At 25.8% G+C, this 26,255-nt stretch overlaps 2 protein-coding genes across 2 annotated transcripts in view; one reads left to right on the top strand and one right to left on the bottom strand.

Annotated features, from left to right (window-relative positions):
* Nucleotides 1-1,203, top strand: part of LOC135924624 (patatin-like phospholipase domain-containing protein 7) — a 36,229-nt gene extending 35,026 nt beyond the window's left edge. Inside the window, exon 35 of the mRNA XM_065459714.1 lies at nucleotides 405-1,203. Within this exon, the coding sequence (XP_065315786.1) occupies nucleotides 405-776 (372 nt within the window). The 3' untranslated portion in view covers nucleotides 777-1,203. The remainder of the gene's footprint in view (nucleotides 1-404) is intronic.
* A 1,000-nt stretch (nucleotides 1,204-2,203) lies between these two features.
* On the bottom strand, nucleotides 2,204-26,245 carry LOC135923625 (pituitary tumor-transforming gene 1 protein-interacting protein-like). The gene is made up of 7 exons (XM_065458471.1): nucleotides 26,099-26,245; nucleotides 16,363-16,415; nucleotides 15,484-15,595; nucleotides 7,433-7,547; nucleotides 5,998-6,063; nucleotides 2,830-2,876; nucleotides 2,204-2,773 (listed from the first exon to the last, which is right to left on the bottom strand). Exons 1-7 carry the CDS (start codon nucleotides 26,166-26,168, stop codon nucleotides 2,748-2,750), a joined length of 489 nt encoding a protein of 162 aa, XP_065314543.1. The 5' UTR covers nucleotides 26,169-26,245; the 3' UTR covers nucleotides 2,204-2,747.
* Nucleotides 26,246-26,255: the final 10 nt, after the last annotated feature.

The following is a 26,255-nucleotide window of genomic DNA, read 5'->3' on the forward strand; positions in this document are numbered from 1 at the left end:
AGAGTAGAATATTTCCTAGAATCCCGCAAGTAGGCCCTGAACTACGGCTGGCGCTAATTTTCTATAAAAAAAATTAAATTCTTAAAAATAAAATAGAAAATCATATTTTCGCTTCTAATATTTTATGATCAAATGGTAAATTTAGATACATGATTTTTATTTATAAAAATTTTTTGACCTAGCTCAGAGCGTAAGGATATAAATATTCTGGATAGACCGAGCCTAAAATTTTTTAGCCGGGCTCGAGTCAACAAAAAAAAAGAATTTTTGAAATCTAATCATACTCCAAATCATTTTTGATACTTGGTTGCCCGGGTCATTAAAATAATCTTTTTGCAAATTATGAATATTTATGTCGGTCTGACTTTGATTAAACTTAATAAATTGCCTACGAAACAAATTAGATAAGCGACGAGAACAATTCTCTAACCAACCTTTCCACTTCATCGTTCCCCGAGGAATGCGCCCATATTACCAATCAGGAATTTGATTATGATTTAGAAGAGGTAGAAGGTGACTTAGAAGGAGTGGCGGGTGACGACGATACCGAGATGGATATCGACCCTCACAATTCGAGCCTTATCCCGACCGAAGACAAGTCAGGCGCGTTTCCCCTTCAACCCAAGGATAAATCGAAAGTTAACAGAATCAAAAGTAATTACGAGATGCAAACCAATGGCCCCAAAAATAAAAAATATAAGGTGGCAGACGATTGGGGAAAATCATCTCTGCGAAGTTTCCACAACAAACGGAAACGTTTATCGTCCAGTGTTTAGCGAAAAAAAATAAACATAATTAAAACAAGTCAAAATAAATAAGTATATCAAATATTCCTGCGATTTAGCTTGCTTGGTCTTCCTTATTCTCAATTTTTGTTAAACCTTCTTCCAGATGAGGACCAAATTATCTAAATACGCTTTCTAATTTCTACGTTTGTTACCTATTTTTAAAAAATTATATATTATATAAACCGATGCGCTTTAAACATGTGTTATTTACCCTGTTATTTATTTTTTAAAAAAGAGAACTCATTGTTATATACAAACATCCCCTCCTTGATTAATGATTTATTGTCGCGAAAATATTTTGGGGTAATTTTAATTAGCTTATTTAATAAATACAATTGCGCACAATTATTGTCGAAAATGACTTTAATTTAAAAAAGAAACAATGTGATATTTATTTATTCCCGCGAAAAGAAAAAATTATAATAAATATATTAGATCTATTATTTTATACAAGTAAATTATAATATCAAATAAATTATTTTGAAATGAATGGTTTGATAAAAATTTAACAACCTTTTTTAATACCATCCTAAGGCCTCATTTATAGTAAATTCGTTATGTTAAAGCGATGCGTTAAAAATTACAATAAATAGATATAATTTATAAATATGAAGCGTTATGATTATAACACCATGATAAAATTTGAAAAACATATGTTGCGATAATAGAAAATATGCGACACGATTATAAAAATAATAGCCAAATCGATAAAAGTGTATATGATATTTTCAAAATATTATGTAAAATAATTATCTCTATTTATCAGCATTATCTATTAATTATTGCTGTGATCAAGATAGCGTTGAATAACGCAATGCTTGTACATAGCGCGTTTACTATAGATTAGGACCTATGGTTAAAAGCGCACAAGATTCTGGTTCTTAATTTGACGCGAATCCTAGATTCTCAATTCTTGTTAATAAGCAATGGAAAAATTTAAATAATAACCACAATCCCCCCCCCTACCTAAAATGAACCAAGCAACATTTTGATTGTTGATAGAACTTGCTCCTAGAAATTTTAAAAAAGGGGTTCCAGTTCTAAAATTTGTCCCTAACTCTTATTTATAAGTGTTAATATAATATTTAATTTAACCATATTACAACTAAATTTCAAAATAATATTTATAATATCAATTATAATTTTTTCTTAAATTATCGGAATCAAGCATGAATAAAAAAAACCCCTTATTGAACTCTTTTTATAACAACACTTTGTATTTTATTAATTTGTAACTTAAAAAAATATCATAAACAAAAAAATTCTGGAAATTTGCATCAAGACTCGCAGATGGAATTGTGTATCAATTCAGCTTAATAAATATTTATAATCATAAATTAAGGCATATATAATACCCTTAGAAGATTTTATTTATGAGATTATTAATATATAAAAATAATAATTAATTATGCCAATATATGATATATTTTCTTATATAAAAAAAATCTAACTCATAAATCCAAATAATAATTTTAAAAAATAATAATTATGAATTAAATTCGGAATTGAAATTGATATATAGGGTTTCTTAATTTATAAAGAGGAAAAATTATGTAAAATCATTAATGAAAAAAACATTTTATAAAAAAATAAAGGCTATTAATGAATTGGAAATGTTACAGAATGAGTTAAATATAGGAGATCATCCTAAATTGCTCTAAGCCCTTGCCAGATATAGTATTAAATACTTAATAGAATTTATAAAAAATGCGGAATGTTTATACATAAAATTTAAACAAAGGAATCCAATGAGTAAATGACTAAGTCCGATAAGATAGGAATTATGCATATGAGTATGTATGACTATAATTAAAAATTCATATTTCTTTTAAATATAGCCGCGTTTCTCTTATATTACAGGTACGATAATAATAAAAAATATATAATAAATACTGTTTTATAAAAATTTTCTCTTTTTTTTGGTTGTTTGGTAAGTTATATTAAATAAAATCGATTGCTTTAGTCTTCTTCTTGATTGGCTATACCTGCAGAAAATAGAATTAAAATTTATTATATATATAGCATTTAAATATGATTTTACCATATTTTTGTCTCATGCCATCCCATTTTGCTTTCCTTTCGACTTGCCTTTAAATTTTTTTTTGAAAAATAATATGCTATAAGTAAACATTGCAAACATTTGACATTAAAATATGTAAAATTAAGAAAAGTAAAGGTAAATATAACAATAAATTGATATCACATGCAGGTGTGTCACCGTCTAAAAAAGTATTAATTTAACCTTGCGATGTTAATTTGAGTTGAAGAAACAAGAGGGGTATTTAATTATATTGAGAAAATTATTTTACGAGCTTGTCACATAATGCCTAGGCAATATTATTTTAATCAGACTTATATATAATTTAGATAATATAATGCCTATAAAAGAAATTATTTTTATTTTAAATCGCGAATATCTAAATAAAATTATATCTGATTTGCTTATTAAAAATCCAATTCAATTATTCATTATGATAATCATCCTTGGTAGAAATACCCTAATTTTAACAAAATATTTAGGAATTCTGAGAAAAAAAAGGATTTTAAATTTTCAGATATATATAGGGGTATTTTTGTCAGGCCTTCATTCGTAATAGGGGTCATTGCCTAGAAAAATACGATAAATTAATAGGTAAAAAAAATAGACGAGTTTCCATAAAACGAAAATATATGACAATTGATATTACTTTTATTGATACATATTGTTTTAAAGTTCAATAGCAAAATTACTTAGAATCCCAGTTAAATTTGCAATTTAAAGCTGAATTCCTACTGGATGCAATGCGATTTTACAGCTGATCGAGTTTGTAATTTTTTATTAATGAGATCAATATTTCTTTATTCCTTAATAATTTTAGATTATATGTTTTTTTAAATTTAAAATAAAAATGATAAGGAAAAAATGTCTTATTAAAAGATTTTTTTACAAACTCGATCAGCTGTTAAATCACGTCCTCCTATGAATTCAGTTTAACGATATTTTAAAAATAAATATATCAATATTTATATTAAAGATCTGCAAAACCTTAGCCATTAAGGAAACTTACTAATTAATTTTAGTGTAAAAAATGTCTATTTACTTCTTATACTTATTTGAATGACGACAAACGTGACCAGTTACTATTCAAGCTACTTTTTTAAAATATGTTAAATAATCTATATATCTTATTTATTATCTTTGATTTTCCAGATTTAAAATTACTTTTATTAAATACTCATACGTAAAGAACTCACCTAAAACGTTTGTTTAGTCTAGGGTAAATTTATACGTTAAATTTGCCTTATTATTCAATACATGTAATTTTTATATATTTTATTTTATATTACTTTCCTAGAGGAGACAATGAAAATGTAATTTTTGTCAAAAAAAGGCATTTTATCTTTAAATTAAATAAATTGTATTATTTAATACATTATATTATATTAATATTTGATTTGATTTAGCGTAAATAAAATATTTTATATATTTAATAAAATCATTAAAACAAGAATTGAGAGAAAAGTGAAAATATTTTTTTTCGAATAGGTTTAATGGCGCCTTTGGTTCGGACCAAAGGCCGGACCGTGATCTTCAGTCTAAAATTATTTGAAAACAAAACTAGCACATAGGGAAGGGGAAGCGAAAGGTTCATTAAGCTCAAATTTTAATGAAAACTAAATATTATATTGTGTTATTTATACAACAATGTATATTTTTATTTATATCCGTTTTTTCCCAATACAAACAATTAATTATATGGTAAATCTTCTTCAGTTCGATTATTTCTTTATTAAAATTGTGTTTTCGTTTATTGTCCTTTAATAAAAATTTTATATAATAAAAAATACTGATGGGCCATATAAATTATTTGTATATAAGGTAAAAATTAGCTAATTACTTTTAAAATATAACTGCAACTAGTCAAAAAATAGTTTCAACGCTACTTTTCGCGTAGTCGATATTTATATTTCAAAATCAACCCCCCTACCCCTAAGCTAAAAAAAAAGAAGCATAGTTTAAGTGATTGCCGATATAAAGAATATAAATCGGTTATAATTTCCTCAAAAGAGGATTTTTGAAGATTAGCTAAAATTATTGTTTTTATAATGGAAGCAAGCATAAAACCTTTGTGATCATTATGAGTCGGATATTTTATTAATTAAAAGGATATTCGATTCCGAAAATTACTGTATTTAAAAAAAAGCAACTGCCTTTTAAAACACTCATTTAAAATTAAATATTACATCAATTTTTTTATATAGTATTTTTAAAGGAAAATCACTGAAAAGATTCTTCTTTTTTTTAAGTAACAGAAAAATAAAAGCCAATAAATAATAATCGTAAATACCTTGTTTAAACATTACAACAATAAAAACGAAGCTAATCTCTATTTAACTAATAACTATAATATCGCTTTATGACTAATTTTTGCTTTCAGATCTTGGTATACATAAAAAAATGTTTAATTATTCTACTATGACCAGCCAATAATTATGTTATATTAAACGTATCTATGAAAGATTACGAACATTTATCTATTTTTTAAAAATTTTTAAAGTTAAGGAATCATTTTAAAATAATTTTTCAATTTTCCTAACCAGATTTTTTTTGGAAGAATATCATATTTGTGCTTTTCATTAACACTAGTGTTGTTAAACGGCTCCGATTTTTATAAACGACTTACTCAATGTTTTATCCAGAAAAACATTACGCAAGTCTTAAGATTTTGCTCATAGATGTCACACAGACTTGGAATAATATTGAATTCGCCGTTTTTAAAAATCGGTACAAATCGAGCCATTTAACAACACTAATTAACACATCTAAAATATTTTCTAGCTTCGTTTTTAAGCTTGAATTATGTTCTAATAAGGGGTTTGAAGAAAACGGTACACGAGCAATCCCAAATGAATAGATTAATTATAGCTGAAATCACATCTTCTATTTTAAAATGTGAATCTTTTTCTCAAAATAAATTTGAAGGTTAATTTTTTTTTTGTAACTTGAAGATATTTTTTTTTTTAAAAAAAGTCATAAAATAAAATACGAATAAATGCAAATTGATTATTTTTAAAATTATAAAAATATGAATTCTGGTTAAAAAAAAAATATCACGGCAAATTTATTGGAAAGCAATTTATATAAATAAATAATTGTTTGGCATAACATCTTGATGAGAACAAATATATATTATATTATAGATATAGGTAATATTAAAATTTTTTTTACTTTTCTTGATGTATGGCTTCCCTTTCTTCCTTCTCTCGCTTCTGCTTATCCTCTAATCGTTGCCATCTTATAGTTGTTAATTTATTTATAATTATAAATGTTTTTTATTTTTGGCCAAAAAAATATGGTAGGATTTCAATTTTGATGTTCGGTTTCTGCATTTCTTAAAATACTTATAAATTTCTGGTCCCAAAAAAAAAATCTATATTCTTCAGTTCTCAAATTATTAGTCAGTGAGATATGTTAATTAGGAAGTCATACATCGACTGACAAGATTCGTACTATGAAAATTTTAGTTATAATTTTTTGGTATAAACTTGGTGAGGTTTAGGGTTTAAAAAGTTGTAATAGTCCAGACGGAATTCCAAAAACCGAAATGGATAAAGTTTTCGGCTGGGTTCGCAGTTAAAATTCACTTCATTATTAAATGTGTTTTTTCCGGCAATGTGTTATTTTTTCAACTAGAGCGTTTTATTAAATTTAAAATTTTAATTTTACCGGAAATGTTTTCTATCATGTTTGGAATACCTACCCTATAAATATGAGACAACTTCGCTAAGAACATTTGAACTTAATATAATTTATATAAGTTTTTGCATGAATTTTTTATATACATTATAAATGACTCAAAGGTTAAGGGCAAAATTTTATAAAATTCATAAGATAAGTGTTCAAAACATGCTGGAATATATTTCCGATAATCCGATATTTAAATTAAAAAAGGCGTTCAAAAAATGATTTAAAGTTGAAAAAATAACACATTGACGCTAACACATATATATGAGAAGCATGCAGAAATAACTAACAGTTCTAGGTACGGTTCGGATTAGAAAAAAGATTCATTTACGAACCCGGCCTGAATTTTTTATTATTTTTGATCATTTTCGGCCCGGAATTTTTAAAAATTCTGACACATATTTTGTAATCTCAATTTTTTTTTCCCTAATCAAACAACACTGATAAAGAAATTGAAGTCAAGTGTATCAAAAAAATATTGATTGATAATATGTAGAAGCGATAAAATCTTAACAAATCTAAACAAAGCAAGTTAACAAGAAAGAACTGATAAAATTAATATCCCTCCCTCTCATTATTAGTGTTGTTAATAAGCCCGATTCGGGTCGATTTTCAAAAAGGCCCAATTAAGATTATAGCTAAAATAATATTATGCAATCATCGAGATTTGGCAAATAAATGTCAAAGCATTTTACCCGGATGTCAGCAAAATCTTATAATCTTAAAAGGGCCATTTTTTATAATCGAACGGAGGGCTTTTTAACAACACTACTCATTTATATTCCTAATGCCAATATAAATAATCAAATGGAAACACATTTCATTTCTTAACTTTTTTTTAAAAAAAATGATTATTATAACTTATAATTATACGAATTTTGAAATATATAATATAATTAATTATAAAAATTTTTTTAACTGTCTTTGACGTCTCCTTCTGTTGCGGATCCAACACCAACAACAACAGGACAAGAAGGATAATAATAAAAGAACCAGTCCAATGCCAATCAAAATCACGATGATGAGTAAATTTACTGGGAAAAAAAATTCAAGAAATGTTTATTTCATTTTTTTTACCTCCCCCCCCCTGATTTATCCATTTTTATGTATCTCGTAATAACTTTAACAAATATTATATTTTTTTTTATTCTTAACGTGTTATTGTCAGTATTTTTTGACTTAAAAATGATTTTCTATAAGGTTTTTCGTCCATATTCTATTCAGCTTCCTTCTTAATTCTTTATTCTTCTTAAACGGATTAAGGCTTATATTTACCTTTAAAATGAATAAAAAATTAAATTCCATATTATATTTAAGATCTAGTTCTTTCTCCCTCAAATCCTCCGAATATTTTTTTATTATTAAATACATAATTGAGAGGTGTCCTAGCAAAATATAAATCGCACAATATTTTATTGCTTGTAGCTCGATTCAAACTACATGATAAATCACGCGATCAAGAAAACTAATTTAAATATTTCTTTTTTTTCCATAAATTTCTTTTAATGACATTAAATATTTTTTATGAAAAACAAATTGTTTCTTAATGTTTTTTTTGTCATATACTTCATATCATTCCTATAGCAACTTATTAATTTTGTTTAGTGTGCCATTAACTTGAAATGATTTATTAAATAGTTTTTTTCTTACCTAATTTCTATCAAAAAAATATTTATTTTTATTTATGGATATATATATTTTTTTGTAAAATAAATTGAAATAATCAATATTTAGTATATTAAGATTTAAAATTATAAAATATATAAGAAATTACAATAATATAAATATCAACAAATTGGCGCTAAATCGATTTATAAAATATAAATTTAATATATAAGTAAAAAATACTCATTGATAAATTAATAATAGTAAAAAAAAAATCGCAAATTGATTCAATGATTTATTTGACATATTGAATGAATGAATTTTTTGAAGATTATTATAATAGCGGGGTAAAGGAGGATGACTCCTTGCAATATATTAAATAGAAAAAAACATTATTTCGCAAAAAAACAGTTTTTTTAAATAAAGAACCCGAAATTTAAGTGGCGCATAATAATATAAAATATTTTTTAAAAAAATAGCATTATACAGTTAAACTTTTTTATTAAGCTGACCAACCCATAACTGCAGGTCAATTTATTCAAGTTTCACCGTAATTTTTAAAATGTGCAAAATTTGGCCAAAATTAAAATTAATGGAAGGAATTTTTCAAGAACCTCCCGACATTTAAAAAAAAATCATAGCTCCCTAATGCATATATAACGAATGAATGAATGCGTAAAAGGGCAAGAGATATATAAAAATAATAATAATAGCCTAAATGTATATGATATTCAATAAATGAAAAAACGATATCATTAAATTTATTACAATCTTAGTGTAATATCAATTTCCTTATCCTATAATTATAATATCATTAAAAAAAATTAATATAATAATTAGGCAGGTTTTGTCCTCAAATGGTAAATTTGTATAAAATTGAAGGTAAGCAGTTAAAAAAAATGATAATTTAATTATTCTTTATTTTTTTTTAATGTTTGCTTTTCTATATAAATTCAATTTTTATCACTTATACAATAAAAAAACACCTAAGTAACCAACCTATATTTTGGCAGACAAAATATCCAATAACTCACCAAAAATGCAAGATTGATAGAGGGAGGGTGGACAGGGTACAATTTCAGAATATATAATATCTTAAGAGGGAAATCTTGAAAAAAAAAACAATAAATTATATTTTTTAAATTTAAAAATATTTTTAAAAAATAAAATAAAAATAAAGTTGAATAACCCATGGAAAAATTGTCCCCGAATATCCTTCAACCCCTTCCCTCTCTTTTTTTAAAAATATCGATTTTCGACATTTTTTTTCCTCCATTTAATATTTTTCGACCTATCAAACAATTAAGCGATAAAGAGGATTGATTATTCATTTAGCAAAAATATAAAAAAATTATTATTATATACAATACAGAATATATCGTTGTTTGTTTGTGTAAGGGGTTCTTATTCCTGGGTAAGGAACCAACTGTGATAATTTAAAAAAAAAACGTATATTTGATATCATCAAAGATTTGAAATGAAACAATATGTTAATTCGATAAGATAGGAGGGAGGAAGTAAAGGCAGTTAGGTCTATTTCTAATTTTTGATTTCTTTTTGTCAAGTATTATATATGTATATATTATTTTTTTCTAGCAACAACACCACCCACAACAACAACACAGGCAACTGAAAAGAGCGGAAAGTAAGATGCACAAAATAACGACCGCGATGATTATGATAGTAGATAATGGAACTGTTGAGGGAGGGGAGGGAGGGGGATAAAACAAATAAATATTTTAAAAAAAGTATTATTAAATTTATTTATATATTATTATTTTGGCCAGATTCAATTGGAGTGCTTTCTTAAGCTCCAACCTCAGAATTATTTATGTGGGTTTAAAATTATAGTTATAGAAGCTACTAACCTACCTTCCTTATTTAGCGTTTATCCTAATTTTTAGTATTTTTGTAAAAAATCCAAAAATCATTCATTGTTATTGGTGTTATCAAACGGCTAAGTCAATATTTTATCTAGAAAAATATTACGCAATCCTGAAGATATCAAAAATTAGTGTTATTAAAAAGCCCTACTTCGGGTCGATTTTTTAAAAAAGGCCCGATGATTATAACCGAAATAATATTATTGTAAGTCTGGAGATTTTGCTCATAGATAGCAGAAAGGTTCGAACATATTTGTCAAATTTCGAGACTTGACATAAAATCATTTTGGCTTAAAATCTTTAATCGGGTCTTTTTAAAAAATCGACCCAAATCGGACTTTTTAACAATACTAGGATAAACGTTTGGATATCTATTCGAGAAATCTCGAGGCTTAGACATTATTTTTCTGGGTAAATCATTGAGTTAGGCTTTTTTAAAAAATCGGTTCAAATTGAGCAGTTAAACAACACTAGGCATTCCAATAATCCAAGCCAGGTAATAAATTGTTATTAATTAAAGCGTTATCATTAAAAAAAATCGAGAAATTCTTAAAAATAATTGCTCACTCTCTAAACAAAAGAATTAGCAACTCTATTCCTCTCCAGGATTGGGTAGAAATTAATTATTAGTATTAAATTACAAATTGCAATTACTCTTTTTGTAATCAGAAATGATAAAAATATAGATATAATGAATACAATATTACAGTGTAACAAAAGTAGGTTTTTAATTTATTTCTAATCTTATTCAATCAGTAAACAAATTGGGAAAAAAATGGAAAAAGTTTGTTAGTATGGGGAACGCGTCCCAATTTTTTCATCGTAGCTCCTCGTAACGCGTATGCGCATCTATTATGAAAATTGTTTATTTCTATTTCGCCTCCTTACTTTCAGCTAAGATAGTAAGACTGAATCTAAGGGTTAAAAATGATCTAAAATGTAAATATCTTATATTTCTAAAAAAATCCAAATAAAAAATATCCCGAAATTGTTATCCAATCTTGATGATTTTTCCGCCTTATATATTTTTATTTCAAACTACTAAACGCATATATAAAAAATATAGCCAATTTTAAAAAAAGAGCGGCGACAAGTTAGAAAAGACTCCCTACAATTAAAAAAGAATACTTTTAAAGTACAATTGTTACATTTAATCAGCATTAGAAAATACTTTTTCGCTTTGACACAATGTTATATAATTATAATCCAATCCAACATGGTTAAATAATGGTAATTTCAATATTGGTAGCGATAAAGAGAAGATTTACTTGCAAATTCCTAATCATTTTACCCATTTTAGTTAAGTATTTACAGTTTAGTAATTGTAATCAATTACAAAAATTAGGAGTAATTGCAATTTTTCATTTTTAAAATTAATTGCGCTGCCCAATCCTATCCTCTATTATATTTATATTTTATTTTATAATTTAAAAAAATAATTAATCCAATTCAACTTAAAATAAAGTTATAAAGATATTGACAATGAAAATTATAAAAAGAGAAGATGGAATCGTAATAGGCTTATGTTACATAGAGACAAACAATAGATACTAAATATAAAGTGTAAAATTGCGACAAAGATAAAAATTTGCATGTGTTTGTTCTGTTACTAATCTTAACTTCACGACTCATTTATAATCTTGTCTGAGTGGAGACATACGAGAAAAAAAAGGAAAATTGTTTTTCGAATTGAATATTTAGATAATTTTATTTATTATTATATTTACTTAAAACAAGGAAGAAAAAGATTAGGGGGAGAATTTTTTTAAGAAAAAAAAAAAAAATAAATCCTTTAAAAAAAACGATTTAAACGATAAATAGAACGATGAAAATTGTAACATTCAAAGGAGCTGTAAATTTACAGATTGTGTCGCGACTTGTGACATATCATTTCTTCAACCCTTTTCTCAATTTAATTAGATCTGTGAGCGATATAGATAAAATAAATAAATATGGAGTGTTTTAAAAATGGGGCCCCAGTTGCTCGTTGGGTAAAATGTAGCTATTGATATAAGAAGATAATTTATTCGAAACTAAACTAGGATATAGACAGCCAATATGGTAAAAATTGTTAATAAGGATATTTAATGAACAGGGCCTTCAAATATGGGAGATGGTATTTCATTAGGAATTCGGGGGGAGGGAGGGGGTACTCTCTTAATAAACATAGAAAGTCAGAATCCATTTTATAATTAAATTATTTAAGTCATCGGAGCTTTAGCATAGCGTAGGGAGGTCTAAAGGGTATTATAAAGCAAATTTGTAGTCCGCCGCCAAAGTCGATACTATGGAGAAGTTAAAATCAGGGCTTAGACCTAGAAAACTGATATTTTATTGAACTAGAACCCTTCAAGAATGTTTTAAAATTTTTCTTTACTCTTTTTTTTCTCTTTACTTTTAGTTTTATTTTTTTATTAAAATTTCTTTATTCTATTTCATTTTTTTTAAATTATAAAAATTTTAAACAACATTTTTAAATGTTAAAAACATTTTTAGTGGAATCGTTTTTTATATTAGTGATTTTATGTTAATTAAAATTTTTCTGAACACCAAACCCTAAACCCAAACCCTTTTTTTAGAAAGAGGGTTCACAGCCCTGGTTAAAATTTTAAAATGGGCTCTTATCAAAAATACATATTTTCTTTCACAGTATTGCATATTTTATAAATTTAAGTAAAAATATGATAAAATAAAGAGCCAAACCAACCAATCAAATATTCTTAAAATCATGGAGTCTTCTAATAAAGGGCTCTTTCAGATACTTAGAAGATACAGTTATTATATTGAAAATGGTAAGAGGAGAACTAGAAGTCAAGGGTTAAAATGAAGATAAGTTGTCCTACAATGAAATAAAATCACGTGATAAAACAATAAATAGGTGTGGATAGATATTTAGTTATGGGAGGAAAAGAGAAAAATGAGAACAAATTTTGAAGGAACTATCCAACTTGAGACTTCTAGCTATATGGATGAAGCGACAAAAATTGCGGCTTAACAATCATAAGGTTGATAGAAATTAGGTTGGTATGATTGGTCAAAACAGTTAATTTTAAACATAATCATATGCAGTGAATAAAAATAATAATTGAATGATATCAAAGTTACAATTCTTTCATTCATTAACTGAATAACGAAAATAATAATATGCAATAAAAATGGATGCAATTATATAGAACTACTAATATTACAATTTACAAAACACAACACACACAAAAAAATACACATTTAAAAATGATAATATCTTTATTATAAACACAAGGAAATTTTAAAATATACAAATACAGTATGTATATATATTAATTATTTTGAAGAAAAATAAAATACATATTAAGTATGCCAAAATTTTTCTGTTATATATACTTTTTAAGTGCCGAATTGTAATTAACATTGTTTCGTTTCTCTTTTCTTTATACAAGGATATAGGTTAGACAAAAAAAATTTAAGTAGTAAATAAAAATTTTTTTATCCCCCTTTTGTTTATTCATTTGTTCATTTATCTAGGTATCCGTGTTGACAAAATCGAAATATTTAAAATTAATAGTTTATACTTCCATAAAATTCTCCCCAAAAAAAAATTTCGAGTAAGTCTACATTTATTTTGCACAAACCATATCGCGATGTGACTATTCATAGAAATTGATGATACTAAAATTTAGCAAAATATACATGAAATCCCGCTTAACATAATGTGATAATTTTGATTAATAAGAAGGCCCTTCCGCGATTTTAGTTAAGGCTTTAAATAAAATAGGATGAGCATCTTGTCTTGAGTATATGCTGTGCGAGAATTCAATATAATTTTTTAAAAAAACAAGTGGACATGAATGAGTTTTAAAAATAATCTACACAATTTTAAGAGTTTTACGAGACATTTCGTCGCTTTTATAACGCCGGACGTCAAGAAAAGTTGGCTCAATTTAAAACCCGGAAGTAGGTAGGGAAAAGATATGGGGGGGGGTACCTGTATAGTCGAATTTGGGGTTGTACTATGATCAATAAATTTTCAATAACCTTGATGATCTTTGCTATTTATTTTATTTTTAATACCATATTTAATGAATTTAAATTGTAGATATAAGAGTTAAGTTAGTTATTAAAATCCTTATATAGGATCAGCATCGAATATGTCCGGGTGCCTGGTAAAAAATGTGATTCGACCCGATACCGATCGAAATTTGTACCCGGTACACCTATAGAGATAGAATAATTTAAAATATCATATCAAATATTAATTATATATTGGATTGAAAAAAATTATATATTAAAAAGGTATAAACTATTTTAAGAAACGTTTTAAATTCAAATATCGTATACAATTTGCCAAAAAAAATTCTATTTTGGCATAACACTTTACATTCTAAAAGGTTTATAACTGTATTAAAATTAATAAACATTTACTTTTTATAAGAGTTTTAATTTTTAATTTTTTTAATTAAATAAGGGGGGGGGGGGGTAGGAAATAACATGTAATTTTAAAAAATATAAACATTTTTTTTCTCGGTGAATAAAATATCGATCTAAAAAAATAAGGTATTTTATAAAAATAAGAAATATAAACGGGGAAAAAATGAAAATCAATAAAAAAAATAATATATATATACATTAATGGGAGGGAAAAGTGAGTAATGTAAGTTCATAAACGTAAATATTACATAATAACATGTTGTAAGCGGTATTTTTGTTAAATTAGCCAAAATAAATGTCATGTAAACCTAGAGATTTTGCTCATAGAGGATAGAAAGATTTGAACATCTGTTTGCAAAATCTCGAGGCTTACATAGCATTATTTTTGGTTAAAATTTTAATCGGTCGGGCTTTTTAACAACACTAGTTAAGTAGGGGTTTAAAGCGATAAAATATTGAAGAGAGGAAAAAAAAGAAGGTCGAGATAGATTTTAAATCATTTTGACTGACATTTCGAAGATTAAGCCGGTTAAATCTGAGAAAGACCCATTACAAGTATACAAGTCGTTTTAAAAAAATATTTATTGTTAAGAGCTGACGACGTGGAGGTAGAATAAATATTATTAGATATAGAAAAATTATTCGGTATTCGCATTTCAATCGAATTTTACGATTAAGAATAGATATATATACAATTATTCAATCTCAAATAATAATGAATTTATTAACATTTGTGATTTCGGATATAATATAATTTTCGCAAAAAAAATTTCCTGTAAATTTTTCTTTAATAAAATATTTGAAGTGAAAGAAACAATGTTATTGAAAAAAAATGATGGCTAAATTTTTGGGTTTTTTTTAAAAAATTAAATCATATTTTTAAATTTTCTCGTATGCCCCAATTTTTGTTATAATCTATATTATTGTCTTATATTTTTTTTTCTCTCTCAAAGAAATATTAAAACTCCGATTCTTACTCTCTTTGTTTAGGTTCAAAAAATTGGGCAAAATAATACCAATTAATCGTATATAACGAAGAAACTTAAAAACAATTAAGGTTAATTAATATATTATATACTTGAACAGGTGGCCCAATGCGCGTCCCTTAAATTGCATTCGCCAGCCAGGGTGGGGAATCCTTGCCTGTAAGGGTAAGGCCTACATATCCTATCCGAAGAACAGAAGTAACACTAATATATATTTTTTTATACATAAAATTTAGGAATTCTATGAAATATTCAGGGTGGGGAGTATAAAATCTAACCGTAACGACGGCTCAGATAAAAACGATTTATGATTCATATTCGATTGTAAGAAATAATTTCGGATCGGTTCGAATCTTTAAAAACTAAGTTCGAACATTTTGACATTCAAACTTATCATAAATAGGTTAAAAAGCACTTTTCCCTATAAAACATTATTGATTGTGGCCTAGAAGAGGGAATAAATATATTCAAGAACATGAGTGTTTAGCACCGTCAACTAGTAATGTACCAAAAATATCTAATCTAAAAATTTTTACTAATACTTATCAATCATTAAACTATTTATTAATAATCGTTAAAAGAGTTTGAATAACAAGAGGTTAAACCCGGTTCATGCACCCTTCTAGAGATTAGGTCCTATATTGGATTCATAAATAAAAATTACCTTAAAAAAAATAAGCTTAATCTTTGCCTATTCACTTCTTTTCTTTATGAAAATTCTATTTCTAAAAAAATGATTCAAAAAAATTAAATCTAATTCGGAAGTTTAGAAAATATTGCAGATTATTTTAAAAATTTGGACGATTTTATAATTAGTCATTTTCGCGGCGTCTCTATCATTCATTTAAAACGCGCGAAATTATATATGCAGGATTATTGAAGCTTTTACTCTTGCCTAACATACCAATGTGGCCATCTTATATCAGTGGTGGGGTAGGTTAAAATTTTATATAATAAAATATTGTGTATACTCTGGTTGAAGCCTTGACGCATTGATCACAGAATCCACTGTGTAAATTGCAATCTATTAAATAAAAAAATATATAAACATATAATATAATTTTTTTTCAAAAGAAAGCTAGAAGCTTATTTTCCCCAATGCATAATTGTTTAGGCCATCCATAAAAGTAAGTTTCGAAACTTTGATCACATATTTAATTTTTAATCAGCTGATACTAAAAAAATGCAGCTTTTCCTGCAGCGTCAAAAAATTAGCAAACACTGTCTAAAATATAGCAGAATATCGTTTTTCGCAATAGAGAAGGTCAATGGTCTTATCCCGATATATATTTTGATAAAATAACGGAGTTCAAAAAAAACATTATCTGGGAGCTACCATTCCAAAGTCGCCCTACCTAAGATTAGATGCCTTCGCGTGGTTCTATGTCATGGAAAAATCTACTTGCGTAACATTTTTATAGCTAATTAATTTTATTGCCAACCATTTATCGCTAATCCCCATCGCAAATACAGTTCAGCGAAATAATCGCTATAGTTTATTTTTTGGAGAGAAGATAATGAAGCACTTACTAGGATATATTATTATATGTGATAGTCTTTGGTAATAAAAATTTAGCGGAATTCTAAAAAAATTCGATAAAAAGTATTTCATCGCATTGACCTGATACGTTTCGCGTATTACTATATTAATCATTTCTTATTTTCTAAAATGACAACTAACATACGAAAAAAATAAGATATTTGATTCTCAAGATATTTATCAAATTCTACCCTCTTCAATTTTTTTCTTCTCTTATTAAATTTTTTTTTCATAATTATGACATCTGGATCATTAGAGGCTAATTGTTTAATTAATTATGAAAATAGGATAGATTCGCCTTTATTTCTTTGTCATAATATTCAATTATATAATACAATAAAACATAAATAAATTACACGCATTACCTGCATTCGCAGGTGCGATTCGCAGGGACGTATATAAAAAATTTTGTATACGTCGCCGCGAATTCGTGCTAACTGGAAGGGTTATAGTGCAGACAAATTGAGCGTTGGCGTCTTGCCGTGAGGCGGGATTTTCAATTTTACAAAAAATGGATTATTTAAGGAACAAACAAATAATGTTAACTTAAAAATTTAAAAAGGGGAAAAAAAAATAAGGGAGACGTTCGAAATATAATATTAAAATAAATTTATTATCCTAGGTATGTAATGAAACTTGATTCAACACCAACTCAGTTCTTTAGCTATACTCGCATGTAAAGGTTAAGTTTCACATACATTCATAGAATATTATTATGATTAATTGTCGATTTAAAATTTTAATAAAGTATTTTTAAAAAAAAATTATTCCGCGTTTTATTTAAATGCTTTCTAACGCTGCATTTTTGGTAAGAGCGGTTCGTTCAAGCGATGCAAAATTAATCGCTAGCGAAATCACAGCTGATTCGGCACAGTTATAATAATTTAATACACGTAAACAGCTAGCGCGATCTTTTCGTTCAGTATTTATAAATTGTTATAGCTTGCTTTTGCAGATTACGCAGCTATTAATATCGCATCGCTTGAGAAAATCGCGTTTACTATAAATGCAGCCTAACGCCAAATGGAAATGATACCATTTGAAATGTGTTATTCGAGTTTAAAACGCTTTACTTATTCTCTTATTAATTATACTATTAATAAGAGAATAAGTAAGATATTTTTTTTAACGAGTGTCTTGATCAATTAAATATTTATGATAAAAAAAAGATAATAATTATATGGGGAGTTTGCTTGCGTTTTAAAAGGAGTTCCTTTCAGTTATTATCCCATATATTTATTATAGTTTATCTTATATTTTAATTTTATATTTAAAAAAATTAACCTATATTTTACTTTTTTTTCCTATTATTAGAGAGAATAATTATCAATTAAAGTTTAATTTGTTTTAAATAGATATTTATTACGTAAATCTAGAGTAGTACCAGAGTGTTCCAGAGTTTGAGAGTCTAATAATGAAGATAGCAAATCAAAAATTGAGCGTTGCAAAATTTAGCTTACAATTGGATATTTTTTTATCGTCTGCTTGTTGCATTTAATAAAAATTATCCATATTTTAGGGTAATAGGTGTATAAAACATAATATATTTAATACACTGAATAAATTAGAATCGCATATTTAGTTATTTTTATGACTAACGATATGTTCAATTTTTCGAATGTTGGAGCGCTATGGTATGGACTTAGCTTAAGGTCAAAATTATAGGTGCTATTACTTTTTAAAGCTATTTTTTTTTTCAAAGTCAGACCTATGTTTCTTTGATGGGTTAAACTCAAAAAAATGCTATCTCACAAAAAATAAACTATTCGCACATCTAACTCGATGGTCAATCACGTTAATAGTAAACAAGATTCACTTTCATAGATGCGCAATATACAAAAGCAAGTAAATAATATATGGCTTAGCGAATGAGATCGGAAAATCTTGTTAGGAGGCGATCCGCTAAAATGAGACTTAAGTCTCGAGAAGGGAGCAGAATGCGAACGAGGTTTTTTTTAAAAAAAATACAACTCTTCCAAAAAATTTTTTTATAATTTCGTACCTGCTCAGCAAACAAACTTTTAAAATAATTTTTTTTTAAAAAAAGCAAACAAACAAAAAAATGTAAAGTAAAATGAATAGGAGGATTAACTAAATATTATATTTGTGCCAAAGTGATAAGATAGGAATATTTGTTTTAATAAAAAAAAAATTTGTAATTTAATCTTATGTTTAAATGCATTCATTTAAAAAGAGTTTATTTTTTTAAAAAAAAAACAACATTTAAATACCTTTGAATGCTCAAGGGATATAAAGAAAATGTGTTTGGGAATTATCAATTTTATTGCATAGTAAAATTAACTCAAGATCACAGATTAATTTAGTAAAATTAAATTTATGCGAAATCACACCTTTTGTAAGAGTCCAAATTTCTCACTTTTTAAAAGAGAGCTCAGCTCGTATAATTTGAATTTGAAAAAACAAATATTTATTAAGTGAGCTTAAAAGATTACGAAATATTTATTATTTAGTATATTTGCATAATATCTTACCTTTTTTTTAAAAAAAATAGGAAGAAATCGCTTCAAAATAAGTTTTATTTTTCGATATAATTTAAAGTGCTAAGAATTTACTTTCGAATCTACATAAAAATAATTATTTTTGTTAAATGAGGCAAAATATAGCAGGACATCTATAATTTTTTTTAAAATTTTTTAATTAAATCAATATAATGGAAATCGGATCAGATGGTAAAGGGGGGGGGGGAGTGAATAGATTCTCGATTCTCAATTTATAGCTAAAAGATAGCATAGCTTGTATAATATCACGATATTTATCTTCTAAATAACGCATCTTGGACATCGCCGTATTTAGCGCCTACTGTAAATGTAGACCTAAATCTTTAAAAAAATTTAAAGGATCTTTCGGTATTATATTAAATTACTAAAAATATTATTAAAATTTACGATGGAAATTTTTTTGATTTAATATGAAGGACTATTTCTGTAACATTTAAAAAATAAATAATTAAAGATAAGTTACATCGAAATGCCACATTTTCATTAATTATTTATTAATTATATATCTAATATTTTTAAATTTATTTTATAAATAATTTAATATATTATTAATATAATATTGTATATAAGTGAAAAAATAAAATGCGAAAAAATGTGAAACGCATTAAAATAAAAAATATCCTTGAAATTTAAAAAATTACATACATTATTAAGAAAAATGAAATCTTATAAATTCAAATTTTCTTAAAATTTATATTTTCTCGAATAATCTTTTCCGTATAAATATATAACATTGGGTTGTAAAACCATATCTGCCAAATATCGAATCGATGTTATAAAGGTTATAGTTCGACTACTGCACTGTAAAAAAATAAATAATATAAATAGTTCTGTTCAGGGTTTAAAATTAATCTCGTCAGAAAATGCCAATTATCATAAAAATGCTTTAAAATCACAATTTTTATCAAAGACTGCGTGTCCAATGCTGACTAAATGGGCTTCTATCTTATTATATTAATGTTTTTAAATGTTTGCACCCGACCTCCTAAACCACTCATCTTGACAGACAAAATATCTAAGCGTTTCGATGCCTTTTAAGTTTGCCCTTTTATGCTTTTTTTTAAAAAAAAAAAATTATTACCCGTCGGCTTAGAAATGAATTTTTTTTACAAAAATATAATTATTATGACTTCCATTTGTTGTCAATGTATAAATTATTATAAGTCAAATTTTTTGCCTATACTAAAAAAAATATTTTTTTATAATCCTCAATGAATAAAATTAGGGAAGCTATTTTAACAGGTAAAACATTTTTCGTCAAAAACCACGTACATACTTATTTTTTTTTAAAAAAAAGACATTTTAATTCTAAAAATATTTTTTTTATCACCATGAACGAATTCTATCCGAGTAATGAATGGAAATATTCAAAAATAATATTTAAAAAATAATAACCAAGTTAAAGTTAAAATTGGACCAATTAAAATCGAAGAAAATTTATGCGAGCTATAATCGAGAAAAGCCATTTCGGTCAAAAGGGGTCTTCCCATGCAGGACGTTATTTTAAAGATGGTAAAAAAAATAGACTGTCATTAAATCAAGTTTTCTACCATTTTAAATAAAAAAGAAACGTCTTCAGAAAAAGGTAAAAGGTTGGGTTATACCATTTCAGAATGGCATTTTAACGCTTGGTGCTCTTATAACATCATTCAAAATGTTTGAGTTAACTGATTCTATAGATAATCTCCATTATTTTTCTCTTAATTATTGCTAATTTGCTTTTTACTAAACGTAAATTGTCTCAAGGCTGAAAACGAATACTTTAATAGATCGATTCCATTTGATCGTGAAAAAGGCCACAAAATGGCGGATCACTTAAAAAGGGACGGTGGAGGGGGGGGGGTCGATTTAAAAAGTATATAAATAGATCCTTAAAAAAAGAATGAATATCTAATTTCCATTCCACTCCAGAATTAAAATAAATTATTTAGCCAACCCCGTAAGTCACGGTTTAAAAAAAAAATTAAAAATATTATATATATAATTTGTTAAATATAATTATTTTGTCGTTCGAAAAAAATGAGAAATCGTTAAATATTTTATAGAATTATTTATCAACCATAATTCAAATTTTAGAAATGTTTTAAAAAAAAAAAAGTGAATGAGGTGAACGCACTTCATTGGAGATGTATGTTATATAGTAGTAAAGAGTTAGTCAAAATGTCTCAAATTAATAATTATAGATTTTTTTTAAAACTCCGTAGTAATTCCATATCAAGGGGATTTTCAGCCGACTTCTTTCCATTTTTATTCAAAAATTGTATGATGGTTAACATTAGTTTAATTATAACCCAGAGAGGAATTTAGTAGTTCTTTTAGCGATTCATATTTCCCGAAATAAAAGGGCGTTTACAAAATCAAACTATTTTCTTGCTTTGTAAAACATTCATTTCTTATAATTAATAATATCAAAAAAACTTAATAAATTTTGTAAACGAAATATATTATTTAGTTTAATGACTGATTAAGATGAGAAGGGAAAAAAATAAATTTTTTCATGGTGGCCATCTTATGTCCAGTTGGAAATTTGATATTGTTCTTTCGAAGACATTGCCCTCCTCCAATTCTTATAAAAAAAAATTTTATGGACTTATCAAACAATTATGAAGTGGGCATGGATTCAGGAAAAAAAATATCAGTATATTTATTTTACATAATTAAAATAATTTTATATCTATTAAAATATATATTTTTTAATTATGGTCTTAATTGTAGAAATAAATAAAATTAAATGCATAATTCGATCTTTTGCATTAAAAATATTGATTTCTTAATTACATTTGGTTCAAAGGGGGGTGATGAAAAATCAGTATAAATATCGGTGAAAAATATGTGGATCGATACAGTCCTACTTCTCAACAAAGGGCATCCCATGCAGAGACCTTTATTAGCCGACCCACGGCTAAATATTTTCTAGCGGGCCTGGGCCGAGGTTTTTGAAAAAATGTTCCAATTTATTTTTTCTAATATTAATAAAATTTCAGTATCACAAACAAAATGATTGCCCAAATACGCCTAAATATAGTTTATTTTTATTGAATACAATAAATTAAATTTTCGGATTGGGCAAAATTTTTAAAATTATTATGGGTTTGGATTTTTTTTAAATATTAAATGTGGGCTGGGCCTGGGCAGGGCTTGGTCAAAAAATCAAGGCTCATGAAGATCTCTGATCCCATGTAGGGCTGGCATGATTAAATCAGATTTAAATCAGTTTTCTTTTTTACTTGTATTTTAAATAATTATCAGTTTTCGCTTTCAAATAAATTTTTTTTTACCTATATTTGGCATATAAACTGTTTTAAATATTACTAAATATTATTTTTATAAATGATTTTATGCATTGTAAATCCGGAAATTATATTTTGGCATACTAAATTCCTAAAATAATTTTGAAATATTGTTAAAATTTAGGATATAAAAAATATCTTATAATCATTTTTCCCCTGTTTAATTAATATTGATTCAATATTTTGTTGAATTTAGGATAAATTAAGATGAAATTCATTTATTTACTTAATTATAAATAATACATTTAGTTTACAAAATTTATTAGGTTTCTTAATATATAGCGATTAATGTGAAAATCAAGAAGGTAAAAATGATTAATTTTTCATTTTAGATGATTTTGTTTTGGGCTTATGGCTAGAACATATCTAATGCATTTTATTAAGAGGAGTGAGTTGTGAGGTGTGTGATTTGACATGGAATGCTTCTTTCACTTTTGGACGAAATTTAGTTTTTGGGTTACGCTAAATCGGCTCGATTTAGGAAGGTCAAAACCCTGTTCAAAATTTATGGGGTCTTTTGATGTTGATCCGGTCTTTGACCTCTTAATCTTAAGGCAATGGCCGAATCGGATCCATTAAGCGAACTTTAAGGCGATCAAAAAGACTTCCACCTGTTTACTAATAATGTATATAAATTTTATTTCGTAATGTATCATTTCATGCTCAAACTAATATAATTTTTTTTAAAATATTTTATGAGGTAAAATATTAGTTAATATAGCGTTAATCAGATGGAAAATATATCAACTCAATGAATGTTTATTTGAAGGAAATTTTTCAATTGGATGTTAATTTTTTTTATGATAAAATGAAAAATTTTAATATTTTTTAAATTAATTTTATTTTTGTTATTAAAAAGACAAGATGTTCAAGAAGTCTTATAAAATGTTATGATGCAATAAATATAGGTTAAGAATATATTTGAAATGTTTTTATTTTCAATTTTATGTCATTTTAAGAAAAATATTTTGACCACTTTAAAGCAGAGTTTATTTAAATCGTTAATTTTTTAAAAAAATATCAAAAAATTGGTTTTTTAAATTTAAATCAAACTTTAATTTTTCCGATATGATCAAATGTATAATTAATTACTAATGATTTTTGATAATTAGCATCTAGCATATATTTCTGAAATATTTATGATTTAATACTTGATTTGTAACTTTTATAAATTTATAAAATTTTCTAGTTAAATTTTTATGGTGATTGGAAAAATCAGTTATTTTTAATTGTTGTTAAATCGCTCGATTAGAACCGATTTTTAAAAATGGCTAACTCAAAATTTCAGAAATATATTAAGCAAGCCTGAAGATTTTGCTCATATATAGCACAAATGTTTGATCTATTATTAGCAAAATTTCGAGGCTTAGGCAATATTTTTCTGGCAAAAATATTGATTTCGCCTTTTTTAAATGGGCTCAATTAGAGCCGATTAACAATACTATAACTTTTTTTATGTGATAAAATTCCCAGCTACCTTGGTTAATTTTATAATGAAGTTATTTTAGGCCTAAATGTATCTTATTCATTATTCATTTTAGGAATTATTTTAATGAGTTTATTATCAATTATTTTTAAAAATACATAAAGTAAGCACCATATAAAGGTAAAATCTATAAGATATATTTATTCAATAATAATTAATGTTATATTTATAATTAAAAAATATTATCAACAAAAAAAAGGAAGTCATGGAATGAAATAAACCGAATTTTAAAAAATATGGTATCCGCCATTGGTATCAGAAATATGCATGATTATGTCCAAAACCCGGTCTATTCAGATCAAACCAGCCTGGAATTTTGTGTCTTATTATATGTTTTTTTCCCCTTCATAAAATAATAGATTGCGCCAAAAAAGCACTTTTAAAAATCCTAAAAGGTCATAGGTCAATTCAAGCTGATCTCCAATAACCATTTTAAATAAAGGGTATCTTTACAAAAATAATCGATTAGTAGGTATGGAGTATGAGTGTCCACACATGGAAGTGGAGGTTAACACAGCCTGGCACACAAATAAGGAGAAAATATTTTTGGACCATACAGATTGTTCAAAATATTATTAGGTGCTAGGCCAAAGTTGTGAAAATTTTTTTAATGCTGAGACAAATTTATGTCATATTCATTTATAAAAATTTTTATGGCTCACACTGGACAACTTGCACAAAGTATATTTTATGGGGCATAGGCCAAAGAAGCCAATAGAAAATTCCCAGGTCATCTCAGACCATCATAACTTCTACTTGGATATCTATATAGTAGTAAGATGTTGTAATTTTTTCTTGGAAATTTCAAAATTAATTATTTTATGGGCTAAAAAAAGATTTAATTTAAATGATATTTAGTTCATGTAAAATTAAAATAATGCACACAAGGCAAATGAGGCAAAATTAAAGAATATGGTCAAGTTTACAATATTTTATAATAGGGTATATTTTATGAGTAAAAGAATTATATATGCAAACAGGACTATAAGACCAATAGTAAAAGCAAAACAATTAATTACAGAAAAAGTGAAACAAAATTGAAATAGTTATAATTGGTTTATTCATCAGATGCAATATATTTTTTCAAAGTTTACTCAAATGTTTATTACTATCATATATTTATATATTTGTAGTTTTTTAGTCTAAATTTTTTATCATTAAATTCAATTTTTTTTTAAATTCAAATAAATAAAAAAAATAGGTATTTTTTAAAATTAAAACAAAATTTGGACAAAAATAATTAAAGCAAAAAATGTAAGATTTGCTTTTATCAGGGACTTGCAGGTCAATAGCCAGGATGCTTCAGTTAAAGAGAAGTGGGTAAAAGTTAATTTGGTGGCCAATATTTTGGGTTTTTTTTATAAGTCATCAGAAACAAATTTGGAAACCAACCCTCCCCATGGCTACAATACTAGACTTGGAGCATTCTTCATAATTCTATAAAATGTGTCAAATTTTAGAGAAAAAGTTATAGAACTGGATATTATTTTTAATTGGAATAAGTTGTACAGTAGTAATACTAATATTGTTTTAAAAATTATTCAAATACATTTTGGCCGTAAAATATTCTGGCCCTAATAAAATTTAAAGAATGGGAACTTAACATTTTCAAGCTTAACAGTACTAGAATGGGTATTAATAACTATAAAATATTAAAGAAATTTGAACAAGTAATAATAATATTTGTTCTTAAATAATCCAGATATTTATACTGAATGAAAAGTTATTATTTTTAAGAATAATCTATTCATACAGATAAAAGTTATCTTAAATATATAATATAATTATTGCTTAATTATGAACCATATTTTCTTAATTTCGATGTTTATATATGTCTATATATAAAAAAATTAATAGATACATATTTTGTACTTAGATCGAGGGCTGATATATTCACAAATGCAATTATAACCAATAAAGAAGTTGTTAGAATTTGATTCATAATTAGAGTATTGAAACCGAAATACAAATTTCAAATTTTAAATTTTAAAACATTAACAAGATCATATGAATTGAAATTCGAAGTAAC

Source organism: Gordionus sp. m RMFG-2023, chromosome 2 (assembly GCF_954871325.1).
Source record: "Gordionus sp. m RMFG-2023 chromosome 2, tfGorSpeb1-WG-v2, whole genome shotgun sequence".
NCBI lineage: Eukaryota > Metazoa > Nematomorpha > Gordioida > Chordodea > Parachordodidae > Gordionus > Gordionus sp. m RMFG-2023.

Bases quoted from the DNA above. Each gene is read 5' to 3' on its own strand.
- LOC135923625 (XM_065458471.1), bottom strand. From the start codon at position 26,168: ATGAATCAAATTCTAACAACTTCTTTATTGGTTATAATTGCATTTGTG. The intron at 16,416-26,098 runs GTACAAAATATG...TTTATTTAATAG, and splicing joins TATATCAGCCCTCGATCTAA to ATTGCAATTTACACAGTGGA. The intron at 15,596-16,362 runs GTATACACAATA...AATATATATTAG, and splicing joins GCGTCAAGGCTTCAACCAGA to TGTTACTTCTGTTCTTCGGA.